The sequence below is a fragment of the Fusarium phalaenopsidis genome (genome assembly GCF_050370095.1).
Source record: "Fusarium phalaenopsidis strain FUZ10S chromosome Unknown contig_32308, whole genome shotgun sequence".
NCBI classification, from domain to species: domain Eukaryota; kingdom Fungi; phylum Ascomycota; class Sordariomycetes; order Hypocreales; family Nectriaceae; genus Fusarium; species Fusarium phalaenopsidis.
In genome coordinates, this window is record NW_028145402.1 from 398,437 (window position 1) to 413,503 (window position 15,067).

General features: G+C 52.0%; 7 protein-coding genes across 7 annotated transcripts; 6 read left to right on the forward strand and 1 right to left on the reverse strand.

Moving 5' to 3' along the window:
• Positions 1-158: 158 nt before the first annotated feature.
• On the forward strand, positions 159-2,237 carry LRP88_11489 (uncharacterized protein; the record flags this gene model as incomplete). Its single annotated transcript, XM_083247915.1, has 6 exons — positions 159-302; positions 503-807; positions 862-894; positions 968-1,103; positions 1,156-2,153; positions 2,201-2,237. 6 exons carry the CDS (start codon positions 159-161, stop codon positions 2,235-2,237), a joined length of 1,653 nt encoding a protein of 550 aa, XP_083096422.1.
• Positions 2,238-5,215: 2,978 nt separating this feature from the next.
• On the forward strand, positions 5,216-6,267 carry LRP88_11490 (isopenicillin N synthase family dioxygenase; the record flags this gene model as incomplete). Its single annotated transcript, XM_083247916.1, has 2 exons — positions 5,216-5,383; positions 5,431-6,267. 2 exons carry the CDS (start codon positions 5,216-5,218, stop codon positions 6,265-6,267), a joined length of 1,005 nt encoding a protein of 334 aa, XP_083096423.1.
• Positions 6,268-7,382: 1,115 nt separating this feature from the next.
• On the forward strand, positions 7,383-9,682 carry LRP88_11491 (transcription factor domain-containing protein; the record flags this gene model as incomplete). Its single annotated transcript, XM_083247917.1, has 3 exons — positions 7,383-7,629; positions 7,680-8,611; positions 8,663-9,682. 3 exons carry the CDS (start codon positions 7,383-7,385, stop codon positions 9,680-9,682), a joined length of 2,199 nt encoding a protein of 732 aa, XP_083096424.1.
• A 380-nt stretch (positions 9,683-10,062) lies between these two features.
• LRP88_11492 (P-loop containing nucleoside triphosphate hydrolase protein) lies at positions 10,063-10,842 on the forward strand (the record flags this gene model as incomplete). The annotated part of the gene is made up of 1 exon (XM_083247918.1): positions 10,063-10,842. One exon carries the CDS (start codon positions 10,063-10,065, stop codon positions 10,840-10,842), a length of 780 nt encoding a protein of 259 aa, XP_083096425.1.
• Positions 10,843-10,928: 86 nt separating this feature from the next.
• LRP88_11493 (uncharacterized protein) lies at positions 10,929-12,285 on the reverse strand (the record flags this gene model as incomplete). The annotated part of the gene is made up of 2 exons (XM_083247919.1): positions 10,929-11,523; positions 11,579-12,285. The coding sequence occupies 2 exons, from the start codon at positions 12,283-12,285 to the stop codon at positions 10,929-10,931; spliced, it is 1,302 nt and encodes a 433-aa protein (XP_083096426.1).
• Positions 12,286-12,809: 524 nt separating this feature from the next.
• On the forward strand, positions 12,810-13,416 carry LRP88_11494 (rhodanese-like domain-containing protein; the record flags this gene model as incomplete). Its single annotated transcript, XM_083247920.1, has 3 exons — positions 12,810-12,977; positions 13,049-13,163; positions 13,235-13,416. The coding sequence occupies 3 exons, from the start codon at positions 12,810-12,812 to the stop codon at positions 13,414-13,416; spliced, it is 465 nt and encodes a 154-aa protein (XP_083096427.1).
• A 440-nt stretch (positions 13,417-13,856) lies between these two features.
• Positions 13,857-15,024, forward strand: LRP88_11495 (uncharacterized protein; the record flags this gene model as incomplete). Its single annotated transcript, XM_083247921.1, has 3 exons — positions 13,857-14,284; positions 14,376-14,574; positions 14,635-15,024. The coding sequence occupies 3 exons, from the start codon at positions 13,857-13,859 to the stop codon at positions 15,022-15,024; spliced, it is 1,017 nt and encodes a 338-aa protein (XP_083096428.1).
• Positions 15,025-15,067: the final 43 nt, after the last annotated feature.

Here is a 15,067-nt window from a genome sequence, read left to right on the forward strand (position 1 = left end):
CAATGTTTCCAATTAAGGGCCCCAGGTTGGATTCAGGGGTAATAATTTAGCGGCCGCCTCCATCGTGAGATGTCCTTTTAAATTGCCCCTCCTGTTTTTGCCAGCTTCCCCTGCGAAAAAAAAAAAAACTGCATTCTCCTACCGACATTTCTCTCCTAATGGGTTCTCTCGTCGCTGAGGCTCCCAGGTACAACGACTGCTCTCCTCTGAGTGCGAGCCAAGATGAAGACGACTCGCCCGACGAACGCTCGCCGCGCCTCCTCGACCAGGAGGCCTCCGGCGGTCACCACCAAGTCTCAGGGGTAGGCTTTAGCCTGCGAGGTGCGAGAACGCCCCTCCCCCGGGTTTGCCGGGTGTTTGAAGTGAAAGAGATCGCGTGTACTGATGAAGCAGCTGGTGAAAAGACACGATAAAGCGAGCACTGCGTGCATCATCGCGATTTGGAGGTGGATTTCGCTATCAGCAGCTGTCAAGCTCAAATCTCACCGACTTGGAGACTCAGCCCTTGGAATGGAATGGATTCGACCACGGTAGCAGCAACGACCCCAATCTCGGCTTCTTCGGTCAGATTCGAGCGACTCTGGTCGCTTCCAAGCTCAACTGGCTTCTCATTTTCGTGCCCGTCGGTCTGGCGGCTCATTCTTACGAAGTCTCACCGCTGGTCACCTTCATCACCAACGCCATCGCCATTATTCCGCTATCTGTCATGTTGACGGACGCTACTGAGCGGATAGCGACCGAGGCGGGAGACACTATCGGAGCGCTTTTGAACATTACTCTCGGCAATCTCGTCGAGTTGATTATTTTGTGGGTTTTTCTGACGTGTTTTTACTGGAATGCTTTTGCTGACTCGTACCAGAGTGTAAGGAATGCCGAGAACCGCATTGAAGCCGAGTATTGACTTTTTTTGCAGGGTTGCACTGGTGAATGACCATATTCGCATCGTTCAAGCATCCATTCTAGGCAGTGTGCTGGTGAATCTCCTCTTGATTCTGGGCTCTGCTCTTCTGGCCAGTAGCATGTCCAGTCATGACCCTCACTGCAGCGTGGAAGAATCAGAGCTCCTGGCGTGCCTGCTCTTCATTTCGGTTTTTGTCATTTTAGTACCTGTGAGTTTTTCGTTCACTTTTACAATGTATATGCTGACTTTGTAAGACGGCTTTTGATTACACGTTTCATATGAAGGGCAAGAGGAGTGAGGCCGCTCTTAGCATGAGCCGTGCTACTTCGCTGGTCGTGCTCGTTATTTACGTCATATACTTTGCATACGAGATGAGGCCCAAGGTAGTGGAAACGCTGCCTATTCCGCTGCAGAATCTTCAACCAGGCAACACCCGACATCGCCGCGGGCAAGCGTCACTATCTCAGGCCAACGCTGGATCTCGAAGTATCCGCTTCGCAGACCAGAACGCTCAAAGCCGTGCGAGAAGCACGACTCTGGATAGGGGCCAGTCGAGAGTGAATCCCGAGATTGTCGAGGAGGAACCTGTGAATAGAGATCCCGCACGACCCGATTCTCGACTTGGCTCTTCCTATCAGCAAGGGTTCCGGGCAAGGGGACATTCCCGCTCACGCTCACTAAGCGCTAGCCAGGGATTTCACAGCCGAGACTCTTCATTAAACGACGGGACTATCGCAAGTCAGTTCTTGCCGGAACACGCCCACGAGGTGTCTGCGCTTCAACCATCTCGACCAACAAACTCAAGCGGAACGTTCGCATCGGTAACGGTGCTGGTCCTCACATCAGCCCTCATGTCGATGAACGCCGAATTCCTCGTCAAAGAGATCGACGACGTGACCCACGAAGGCGGCCTCTCAGAAGGCATGATCGGCCTCATCATCCTCCCGGTAGTTGGAAACATTGCCGAGTACGTGACGGTCGTGACGGTGGCCACCAAGAACAAGCTAGACCTAGCCATCTCAGTCGCGGTGGGCTCGGCAATCCAGATCGCCCTCTGCGTGGCGCCCCTGACGGTCCTGATAGCCTGGATGCTGCACCGGGACCTCGAGATGGCCTTCAACGTTTTTGAGACGACGACGTTGGTGGGTACGGGGTTGTTGATCAACCTGCTTATCTTGAGTCGTACTAGTACGAGCGTGAGGGCCGTTGGGCTGAAAGGAGCCCTGATGTATGCCTGTTATGTAATTATTGGGTAAGTCTGCTCTTCATTATAGACAGCAAGTTGCTAACATGGGACAGATTGGGCGCCTATTATGAGCCGTCATCCGAGAAATAACGAGTCAAGCCTGGATGCAACATAAAATACTTATTACTATCACCATAGAATAGACCTAATAATTCAACGAAACCTTTAGATTGTTCTTGACGAGTAGTTCTATCTAGATGATATTCCTACATGGAACACGTGACTGGGCGCTCTTGGGTGCATATTGGGCGTCTTTCTCAGCTTGGGCCCAGTTCTCGATAAGTCTGGTCTCTCAATCCCTGAGGGCCAACTTCCTCGATAGGATATATACTCTATATACACTTCAACATGGACTGGTCTTGGGTGCATTCCTGCGCGTTCTGCCAGAAGATGCAAATCCAAGTTCCCAAGCACTTCGAACCAGATGGTGACCAATCCATCTCTCTCGACCTCACGTTCGACGACATCGTACACGGTGCAGAAAACGGTTGCACATTCTACGCCACTCTTAAAAGTCCCATGGAGCGGTACCCAGAGGCCCTTGACCGCTCGGCGCCCATCGAGGTCTCATTGTGCTACGGTCCAGGAGATTCGCTCGATGTGTGGTTCAAGAGGATAGTGAGGCCATTTTTCGCGTTCACACAAGAAGGTACTTCTTCCTAAGCCTTTATCTCTTAAATTAACTCATCCGATATAGGGGATCCCGTTCATAGTGTTGTGAATCGTGTGCTACCCAACTTGGAGCCTGGATCTGCTCCGAGTTTATCCAAAGCTAGTTCCTGGCTCTCCAACTGTCTAACAAACCACCCCAAGTGTTCTTCAAAGGGCACTTGCGAGTCTCCAGCTAGGCTCCTGAAGCTAGGGCAAGATGAATCCACCGTGTGCCTCGTTCCCAATCATCAGCATTATAGATATGCGGCTCTGAGTTACTGTTGGGGAGGCGATCAAGAGTACAAACTCACCCGGGCGAGGCTGGCTGCGTATCAGGCATCCATCAGAGTTGCAAGCCTACCCAAGTCGGTCCAAGACGCTATTCAAGTTGCCCAAAGTATAGAGGGAATATCATATATCTGGATCGACTCTCTTTGTATCATCCAAGATGACGACGACGACAAAGGAAGCCAGCTAGCCAAGATGGGCGACATCTATCGCGGTGCCATGGTCACAATATCTGCTGCCAGCGCTGGGAGTTGCTATGAAGGGTTCCTCAAGTCCCGGGAATGCCCCGAGAAAGCAAAACCCATTGCCAAGATACCATTCATATCTGGCACATGGGGAAAGGGAGAAGTGTATCTTGTCCCACACGCCGGTCGAGAAGCAGACCCAGATCCCATTAATTACCGCGCCTGGACTCTTCAGGAGCATGTCTTGTCGCCGAGAATCCTGTATTATTCTTCACTACAGCCGCACTGGCTCTGTCGATCTGAGAGAAAGTCAGATGGTGGCATGAGATTCCCGCAGGTCCTGGAGTCGAGAAGATACGGTGATGAGATGGGCTTGTTCGCCTTTAGCGGAGATGGAGCGCATAGGACTTGGGTCGAGCTTCTTGCCACCTACACCAGGCGCAATATGACGAACCCTGGTGATCGATACGTCGCTATTGAAGCTATCGGACAGGACGTGGCTAAGGCGATGGGGACTGATTACGTTGCGGGTCTGTTTGCTAACACCTGGGCTATCGACCTTAGTTGGATGGCAGAACAGCCTCAACCTTGTCCATCCCAACGTGCAGGGCCAAGCTGGTCATGGACCTCGATCTCAGGCGCCATCAACATGGTAGAACGAGAGAGGGATACGAAGGACACAATCGAGGTGGTATCCTTCGATGTCAAATGGAAGATACCGGGGGCCCGCAGCGGCGAAATCCAATCCGCCAGCCTCAAAGTCCGAGCATGGATGAAGCCCCAGAAGCTCCATTTCGGCCCCGCCAGACGAAGAGCACAGTTCGCCGATTGTACCGGGGCGCATATTGCTTATTACCCTGATACGATAGATTCCTCCTACGAAGACGGCAAAGTGGTGGACCTCTGGTTGATGGAAGTCTCCCAACTCTTTCAGGGACACCATTTCAACTGTGAGATTTGGGGGTTAGTCCTCTGCAGGGAAGGGTCTGGGGCGTTTAAGCGTGTGGCAGGATATGTTCTCCGTCTACCCTCGCTGTCAAAACTTGCAGGGGTTGACGAGGCGTCTGCGAAGGACCTCATTGAAGGGCCGGACCTGTATGACCGCCTAGGATTTACGCAGATGGAGGTACATCTGGTCTAACATTTTGATACTAAATTCCTCACTGTGCTCGTCGACATGAGGATTGTATCCTAGTATGCCCGGTGCTCATCTCTGTGCACGTCGGTATGGCTAACATGACAGCAAAGGGAGCCAATCCACGATAGCTCCCCGTGAATCCAGTGCAACACCTACACTCGGCACAAACGGCCCACGGTTTAAGACGGCATTTGAACTCATAAATTTAATTGCCCCTGATGATAGAAGTTGAAAGAAACAAACTTTGTAGGGCCCTTCGTCCCGGTGAGTTCAACACCCCAAGACGGATTAGGCCAGACATCGGGATCTCCTACCTCTTTCGCGCCCCTACCCCACGCCAACTATCAGTAGCGCTCGACCCTCTTCATCGCTTTTTGCGGGGTAGAATCTTCCCCTTATCTCGTCACCCAGCGAGGATAACCGATCAAATACCTATCTCGGGATCTCTGTCTAGGTTGGTCTGGTTGCCACGCGGTTCGGCAAGCCCGGGGACTTGTTCTGGTGCAGTTCTAGGCTGGGCGGAGCGGCTCTTGACGGCTTCGGTAGATAGGGGTCGCACTAACTGGCAACGTGGTGTTGTTGTTCCCGATTGAGATGTCTTGTCTGGATCACAATTGAAACCGAAATGGAAGGCTGTGAAATTGGGAAAGGAGTAACTGATTCCGAGGTCTTCAAGTATTTAAGAATAGATGAGACGGCTTCTTGGTCAACAATTCATCAAGCCCAGATCAATCAACACTACCTCTTCACACTCCTACTCTACTCTACTCTTCTTCACAGCCACCCCTGCACTCACAACCGCAACAATGGCCGCCGTCAACGCTGATACCCTCGACATGTCCCTGTTCTTCGGAACCGAGGCCCAGAAGAAGGATTTCTGCGAGAGCCTCCTCACCCTCCTCAAGAAGCGAGGATGCGTCAAGCTCCAGAACCACGGCATCCCTGCCGAGGACATTAAGCAGCTGTTTGAACAGGTAAGACACTCGACCAAATGCCTGTGTAGCTGATCTAACTCCCGCAGACCAAAAAGTTCTTCAACCTTTCCCACGAGACAAAGATGATCGCCAAGCACCCTCCCCAGGCGAACCCCAACCGAGGATACAGCTACGTTGGTCAGGAGAACGTTGCCAACATCAGTGGCTACGAGAAGGGTCTTGGTCCTCTCAAGACCCGTGACATCAAGGAGACTCTCGACATGGGCTCCGCTACTGATGATCTCGTCGACAACATCTGGGTTCCTGAGGAGAGCCTCCCTGGATTCCGCAAGTTCATGGAGAACTTTTACGAGAAGGCCTTCAAGACCGAACTCCAGATCCTTACGGCTCTTGCCATTGCCCTCGGTGTGTCTGAGGACCACCTCAAGTCCCTCCACAACCGCGCCGAGAACGAGTTCCGTCTTCTTCACTACCCAGCCATCCCCGCCTCCGAGCTCGCCGACGGCACCGCGACCCGCATCGCTGAGCACACCGACTTTGGCACCATCACCATGCTCTTCCAAGATTCCACAGGCGGTCTCCAGGTCGAAGACCAGGAGAACCTCGGAAACTTCCGAAACGTTGAATCCTCAGCGCCCACCGACATCATCCTCAACATCGGCGACTCTCTCCAGCGCCTGACCAACGACACCTTCAAGGCAGCCTGCCACCGCGTCACATACCCTCCCACTATCAAGGCCGGCGACGAGCGAGTCATCCCCGAGCGATACTCGATCGCCTACTTTGCCAAGCCCAACCGCAGTGCTTCTCTGCTGCCCCTGAAGGAGTTCATCACCGATGCTACGCCTTGCAAGTATGAGGATGTTACTGCTTGGGAGTGGAACAACCGCCGAATTGAGGCGCTGTTTACTGCTACTGCTTAAGTGATTGTGTAAAAAAGGGACTCCTGGGCAAAAGAACTTGGGAGGAATGAGTGGATGATATGGATTAACATCCTCATGTATGCTATAGCTAGCGAAGTCTGCATTTTCAGGGAATAAGATTGTTTAAACTATATTTATTCCTTGGACCATTTCCGTGACATTCTGCGTGGTCTTGTAGTTTTTCACTCTTGGCCGTTCGATGTGATCGGGCTTTCACAAATGTCTTTTTTTGCCCTTGACTGACTCTGTCTTCCCCGTGTGAAAGGATATTACCATCACCAACGAATACAATGGATCTCCACACCAGAAAAGGGCTGCTCTGCATTTCTCGAATTTGAGAGAGGAACAGGAATAGGATGAATATGTGTCTAACGATGCAAAGGTGTTGTTCAACAGGATGAATGACCTTACCTGGGTACCTTGTGTGTGTTACCCTATACCTTCACCATTCGTACTCTGGCCTGGGGAGCCGAGATAGGGGCTTGAGCGACTGCATGATCAACCAAATTAGAAAGAAGTAAGCTCGAATACTGATCAACCAACTGGTAGGACGACAATCCACATGATCAAGCCAATCTGTAGAAAGAACGGGAGGCCCGGTGGCTCCCCGAGATGCCGGGGGCTCCACTTCTCCGGCTTCGCCCAAGTGGATACTTGTTATCAATGACACGGCAAAGGGCGTCGTCGGTCGCGCCATTGAAAGCACCACAACAGCCAAAACATGCGTGACGCAGAAATTTCAAGGGGATATGCCCTTAGTCATGGGTTAGACTCCATTTCATCCTTTACATTCCCTGCCTCGTTCACTCTCGTTGAGAAACTTCACTCTGACCGTTTGACAAGTTCATGTGCCAAAACGTGGGGAACCTTGCGTCTGAGCCTGGGCCAAACTAGCTCAATCTCGAAGAACCAATGAGAACCTAAGATTTCTTACGTCCAGCTCCAATTGGCTGCTCATCGCCAACACGTCAAGCGGCCTCCTTCGGCACAAGATAAGCCCCTGTCGAATCTGGAAGGAGATCCCGAGCCCCTTCCCTTTTCAAAATCCATTAACTAACGACTCTATCTTCCCATGATAAGTCCAACACCACCAACAATTCTTCTATTCTTTCAACATGAGCAAATCGAGATCTAGACGGACTCATTCTTTTGGCGGGTGCAAGACTTGTCGGAAACGTCATCTCAAGTGCGACCAGTCCGTGCCGAAATGCAACCGATGTCGGCTTGCTGGACTTGCCTGCGAGGGCTTCACGCCTGCGTTGAGGTGGTTGATATCTACTGGAAAGGAGGTTTATGATAGACAGCCTCCTCAACTGGCGGAAGCTGGGGGAGAGCAGTTTTCGAGACGGCATTTATACACTGGTCAGTACACATTTATCCTTGGCGTGAATCTGAAGCTAATTATGCTCCAGAGAAGGGTAGAGAATCCATGAGCAGTGCTCTGGTAAACAATGTCCCCTCCACTATAGCAGCAGCCCTCAGTGAAATCGACGAAGAGTCAAAATCTATCGAAATCGAGGACCATGCATCAAGCACCTACGAAGTCGGTCCCTTCCGGGTCTTCAAGTTTGAATCAGAACCCTGTCACTCTATCGGAACCGCCATTTCCGACCCTGTCTCATTCAGCGGAATGGACATTGATGATCTCAGTGAAGGATACTCTGAATCTGTCATTTTCGATCCTACGAGACCGGAAACCTCAACAGATTTTTCTTCGAGCTCGCTTGACTTTTTGCAGTGGGGGGATTTGTTCACTTGGGACGTTAGCATTCTTGACAATCCCCCTCTTCCGATGAACCCGCAAGATGGTCTGGGTGCTCTGCCAATGAACCTCAACTGGCCAACCGAACCTACTGTCAATTTTTCAGAGACGCTTGATCCGATGCTTTCCGTTGAGACGACTCCCGATGATGTAGCATGGCCCCAGATTGATCTCATCGGAGATGCGGCGTTGCTCCTACGACACTTTAACGACGACGTCATCAGCCAAATGGGATCCCTCCCCATCAACGAAAAGTCCGCCTGGAGAACTCTTCACTATCCCGCCGCAATCATGACACTGAGCCAACTTACAGTGCTGGACGCAGACAAGGAGCAGATAAAGCACGCCAATCTAGCGATCTTTTATGCGCTGATCGCCGTCTCCTCGTTTCACCTGTCGTTGAACTCTGCAACGTTTCCGGCTCTCGCAAGACCTGGGGATCATTGGAAGTCTCTTTCGAATCGGACGTATGAGGCTGCGAAGCATCATCTTAGACTTAGTCTTGAGAAGGAGTGTCAGCCGCCGAACAAGGCCAAGTACAAGGAGCAGTTAATGGGCATCAGCGCTGTCTTGGCAACCTCCGTGAGTTCACGTTCTCCTCTATCAGTTTCATCACTAATTATTCTGTCGCAGCTTCTCTCTGGTAACCAGGACGATACAAGGTGGTGTCTCACCGAGATGGAGCGTCTAATAAGCTGGCGAGGACTCACCAAACCATCCATATCCCGCCGCGCACGCATTCTACACAACATCTACGCTTGGATGCGCATCGTCTCCGAGAGCACATACGTCTTTCGCGACGAAAACCACGCCATAGAAGCCCCCTTCTCACGCTCAAACACCGTAAAGCGACAGCAGACAAACAACGTGCCTGTGCAATCCATCAACCCCGACATCACCCCTGACAACTTTCTCCATCTAGAGCCGCGAAAGCTACACTCTAGTCACGGGCAGAAGGAATCACGACGCGATATCAAAGCAATTCATCTAGCGGATACATCGCAAGACCATGAAAACATGTACATGCAGATATACGGCGTCCCAGAAACATGGCTAAGCCTTGTGTCACAAATAACACGCCTCGCAAACGTCATAGACCGTCTCTCGACCAGGAAAAAGTCGGACGCCGAAATCCTTGTGTCGTTACAACCCAGAGCATCGTACCTAGAAAACGCCGTATGCTTGTTCAAGTCTCGTCACGAAGCAGAGACGGATTCAACTGCGAGCTTGAGCCCTGTTCCTGGAGGTACACCACACATGCACATGGTCCGCGCTCTAGGTTCTGCTCTCGTCATTTTCTTCTACCGAAGAATACGAAACGTGAATCCTCTAGTTCTTCAAGATAGCGTCAACGACGTCATAGAATTCCTCCACTCCTTCGACGACGCACTAGAACAACACGGTCTTCTCGGACCCGGAACAGCATGGCCTGCATTCATCGCTGGGGCAGAGGCCATGTCTGTTCGACAGCGACATCACATCTCAGCCTGGCTAGACAAGGGCTTCTCAAAATCCGGGTTTGAGAGCTATCGAGTCACAAAGGATGTTCTGGTCGAGGTTTGGAGGAGGAGGGATGAGGCTGAAGGCAGTGGTGATTGTTCTACGTGGATGGATGTGTGTAGAGATATGCGCTGTTGGCCATTAGTGAGTTAAAGAACAGAATCCCTCGCGGGTAAGATGCCTCTCAATCGGGATGGTAGAGCGACGTGTAATGGACACGGATGTGAATTGAGGTTGTGATGCCGTCAGCTTGTCCTCGGACTTCTTCCTCGCTTTCTCTGCCAAGCTTGATCGGCAAATCAGCCCTGCTAAAAAGTACTTGAAGTGACGTGACATCTACACTCTAGATAAAGTATTTCTTAACAGCTACAGGGATGCTGGCGCATGACGCATTAGTCGCGCTGCGTAAGACCCCAGCAGGTTAGGCTTACATGAAGGCTTGAACGACGTAAAGGCATATAACTCGATCAAGGCTACTCAATCATCTCAATGATTCACGGCGTCTTTCATTTCTCTGTTTTCTCTTATTCATAATGGGCCAGCAATATTCCCATCCAAAGCCAGGTGCCAGACTCCAAGTCATTGGCGCCGGCCTCTCTCGCACTGGAACAGCCTCATTCAGCAAAGCGCTCGAAATCCTACTCGATGGCCCTGTGTATCACGGCGGCACACAATCCACCCTCGGTCCAGAAGCCGAGATCAAGACTTGGATCAAGGTTTTGGATCAGTGGCCGCCAAAAGATGAAGCCACAAGACGCGCCAACCTGGACCTCACCAAGAGTCGAACTGATGGATTCGTCGCCATCACCGACTCACCAGGGTGCGGCCTCGTATCGGAACTCATGACTCTCTATCCCGATGCCAAAGTAATCTGTACCGTCCGTGATGCCGATGCGTGGCAACGAAGCATGGAGGCCGTCGGCAACGCAGCGACGCAATGGTTCCTTCGCTTCATCCTGTTCCCACTGCCAACGATGCGCTTCTTCGTCGACTATATCGATGCGCTGCGTCGGCAGTGGCTGATCATGTATGGCGAAAGGGAGCCTGTGACGAGCAGGGTCTACCACCAACAGATTGCCTGGCTCAAGGAGAACGTGCCACAAGACCATCTTTTCTTTGTGGACGTCAAAGACGGCTGGGAGCCGTTGTGCAGAGCGTTGGACCTTCCTGTCCCCAAAGATGTTCCTTTTCCGAGGATCAACGACAGCCAAGCGATAGAATCGTTCGCAAAGTGGCACGTGAACAAAGGATTGATGCGGTGGCTGGGAATCTTTGGTGTTGTTGGTGCGAGTGCTTGGGCTGTTCTGAGGTGATGGCTCATTCCTCAAGGGGAGAGCTTTCGTGGCCTCGATGTATGTAATGTCGCAGTAGAATTTTTCGAATATTCATCAGGCGCCTTTCATCCGTCTTCAACTCGAAATCCAGATAGAACATTCTTCCGAAACCAGGGCACGTAGACATCCCTAGCCCATCGTGAAAGCTCTCGAATGCCAGCAACGACAGAGTACGTGTCCAGGATGCTCTGCGTGGTTCCAAACTGTCGCTCTGTCCATAGGACCGTCTTGTTACCCTCGCGCGTCGAAAAGACAAAGTGCCAGCGATGTCCCTGGATGATGATTCCTGGAATGAGCCCCAGCTCGGAGAGTGCCGCACCTGCCTTTTGCCTTCGTAGTATTTCCTCTTCAACTGACAGAGGACGCGCCGTCAAGCCAACGACGGATTCGAGAAATGCCCATTGGGCTGTATGCCAAACTCCCATTTGCAACTGAGCCGCGTCGAGTTCCTTTCCAGGGCGCTTAGTCTCGATGCTCAAGACGATGGGCGTCAGTTGCACGGGTGCAAAGTCTGTGTGGTTGACAGTCAATGTTGGGGTTCGGCGGCCGAGGGCTTGAAGTGCTGCAGTGTCGGCTTCGTCGTCGAGGTAGAGGCAAAAGTCGACCATCTTGGCTGTCGAGGAGTAGGGAACGTATTTTCGATGGGGTCGAGCTGTGGTGCTGGAGATAGTCATTAGTTAAGTTACATCGACAATGGACACAATGCAAGGCATACCATGTTGAATAGTTGAATGGAAGGCCCTTACAAGTCCCTGGCTCCCTTAGAATGGCCTGTAAAAGACGGTGGTGTACCTCCACGTTCCAAGAGAACTCCTCATGACTCTTGTCGTGGCATTGTCGGGCGTGATCGCAGATCAGAGAAATCTCGTCTGGGGGAGGGATGCGCCCAGGGAGAACATCCGTTTCACCAGCTTCTTTAAAAGCGAACCTCCATAGTCGTGTATTTTGGCCCTGCACCTGGGGGTTGCTGAGAATAGTCTCCTTCTGTGCCTCGGGAAGTATCTCGATGCCGCTTCCAATCTCTCGGATCGCGTTGAGTAGGTCTGCCGCAGCGAGAGGCGCGGTATCGATGTTGAGTTGGCGGCACTCGAGTCCTTTCTCTTCGAGTCGCAGACCCAGCATCTGCTTCTTGGGAGAGCTCGACCGCGAAGCGCCTTCGCTAGATTCGGACCACGAGACAGAGCTCGCGCTTGAGGCGGGGGCGGGAAAGTCGGCGGCTCGCGGTGTACGGTTCGGGTCAGCGAGTTTGCGTCTCTTTGGTGTCTGTCGCTCCATCGTGTCTGAAGTCTTATTGGAGGCTGGTGGACTGGGTTCTTGTTGCCTGGCTTTTCGTTTATTGGTGGGAGGGTCAAGCTTTCGCGGAGAGTCGCATACGTCGGGAATGGTGTCGAGCCAGGAAAGCAGGCGCTGAATGTCGAACATGACTTTGCAGCAGTTTCAATAGGATGGCTGCCCTAAATCGTGAGTAGCGGTAGTCATGCAGGGCGTTTGGTATCGTGAATTTAACATGGTAATGGATTTAGAGTTAGGATTAGAAATGCGATTGGGAATGATGGTTGATACAGCAACGCACCGCCACATTCAGTGATCCCTGACACGCCACAGTGCACAGCCACACTCATATCCCGTGATAGAACTTACTTACTGGGGTTGCATAGTCATAGCTGGCAGAAGCTAAATAACCAATCACATCTCGGGCATGACAGGGTCCCAAGCACGCATGGAATCTTGGCCGTGGCCAATCATAGTTTTGGTATGACATAGTCCCTACCATGTCTGAGTGAGGTTGCCCATTGCCTTCGGCCCTCAGAGGGCTTCATATTCAGAAATACCCTCACTCCCCCCTCCCAGATGTGGTGAATATCGCGAAATCTCTCCTAAGGTTGGGCGCCCGTCCTCGCCTGACTCTCGCATTCCAACCGGTCAACTGCATCTGCTCATCCAAGATGGCCTCTGCCGATGCCGCCATGCCCTGGCATGCTGCCTACCCTCCTCCCCTCAACAAGACCCCTGTGGCCATGACACGTCAGGCAGCATTGGAGATGATGAAGGACAGCAAGAATATCGCTGGCAAGAATTATGTCCTCATCGATCTCCGCCGGACAGACCACGAGGTTTTACCTACCTTCCGTGTTTTCCGAGACAACAATTAATCGAGCATCAACTCACCCATTCTGTCATCCAGGGCGGCACCATTCGCGGGTCCATCAATCTGCCGGCACAGAGCCTCTACCCGACCATACCGACACTGTACAGCCTGTTTAAATCGGCGGGAGTCCAAAAGATCATCTGGTACTGCTGTAGGTCTTGAATTACTGCCTCCAAAACTAGCCGCATACAATGAAATGACATGCATACTGACTCCTTCCAGCATCCTCTCGGGGCCGGGGCTCGCGAGCAGCTGGATGGTTCAAGGACCATCTCGACGAGCAAGGCGACAGCGATATGGAGAGCGTGATTCTATTCGAAGGCATTGCCGGCTGGGCCAAAGCCGGTGGCGAGTTCGTGGAGTGGATGAATGAGTACGACGCGACTGTTTGGGATAGCAAGTAGTTATTATCTGGGATGAACAAGCCTTGGTGGCCGGAGAGCAATGAATCACGGTAGCTTGAACAGGCGGCATGAACATCCATTCGAAAGACTTTGTAGTCCACTAAATCTAACAAGAATAGCTCCCAAAACACAGTCATCGCACCTAGATCCCATGATCTCACGCTGGAGAAATGAAAGGAGAGATGCTGCAAGAAGCCATGGAGACGCGATCTTCATTGAAATGAGGCTCACCCTGGCGGCTCTCTCGCGTGGGAATGTCAGACCCTGTAAGGATTCACTCGGCATGGCTCCTAGCCACTCTTGGCTTAGTTTATAAGGCCTAAAAATCTCTGTCTGCACTGCCCAAAGTGCTCTCCTTCATGGAGGTGACAGTACATAAAGAGCGCTATTTGCTATGTGGGCTCTCACTGTGTGTCTGGCCTGGAAAGGCGGCATCAAAAATGAGCATTCTCCGCCACACCCTCCGAGTTCGCACTTTCACAGGCAACCTCCACGCAAGCGCGCCTTTCCACGGGCTTCTTGTTCATCGATATTTCTCTGGTAGCATCTCAGCAAAGCAGACCCAGAACCTCGGCCTCGCGATGAACGAGCACGGAGATTTGAACAACTCCCACGCTGGGAGGGCAGCAAGCCTAATTGCTGCCGATTCCGCCTACAGCTATCAGTCCCTCGCTATTGGCTCCGACGAAGATGACGTCGGAATCCGAGAGCAATATCGCCCTTTTCTTTTTAACGGCAGTCCTTCCACCGATGACTGGATCTCGGAATTGGAGCTGAGCACAGCGATCAAGATGGTGCAGTCCGAGATCTTGGACAGAGGGCTCGATCGCCTCCGCATTCTGGTTCTGTACGGTAGTCTCAGAAGTCGGTGAGTGCTACGGACAAAGACGGATGTCATCATTTGATCCTTTGCCATCCATTTTAGCTCGGATATTACCAGTCTTACTCACCATCCCCAGATCATATTCCCGTCTGCTGGCCTACGAAGCCGCGCGCATTCTTTTCCGCCTCGGCTGTGATGTCCGAGTCTTCGACCCTGCTGGTCTGCCCCAGAAGGATGACGTCCAACACTGCCATCCTAAAGTACAAGAACTGCGGGAATTGAGCAAGTGGAGCGACGGGCATGTATGGGTCAGCCCTGAGCAGCATGGCAACTTGGTAAGCCCCCTCAACTGTGATTAAATGTGTACAGAAATATGAACCTAATCCGCATCACAGACGGGCATCTTCAAGCAGCAGATTGACTGGATTCCATTATCCTCCGGCTCAGTGCGTCCTACTCAAGGAAGAACCCTGGCCATTGCCCAAGTCAGTGGAGGATCACAGTCTTTCAACGCTGTCAACTCGCTTCGGATACTAGGACGGTGGATGCGCATGTTTGCCATTCCCAACCAGAGCTCGGTGCCAAAGGCATACACGCAGTTCACATCTGAGCCTGAGGGCAGCCGTATGCTTGCCAGCTCAAACCGCGACCGCCTTGTTGATTGCATGGAAGAGCTTGTGAAGTATACCATCGTCATGAGACCCCACTTTGACTTGTTTGGGGATCGATTCAGTGAGCGCGAGGAGCGCAGAGCCAAGGAGACACAAGGGGAAGTGGGAAAGTAGGCTGCATGATATAGAGATTTCCACAGACCAGTTGCATATTGCT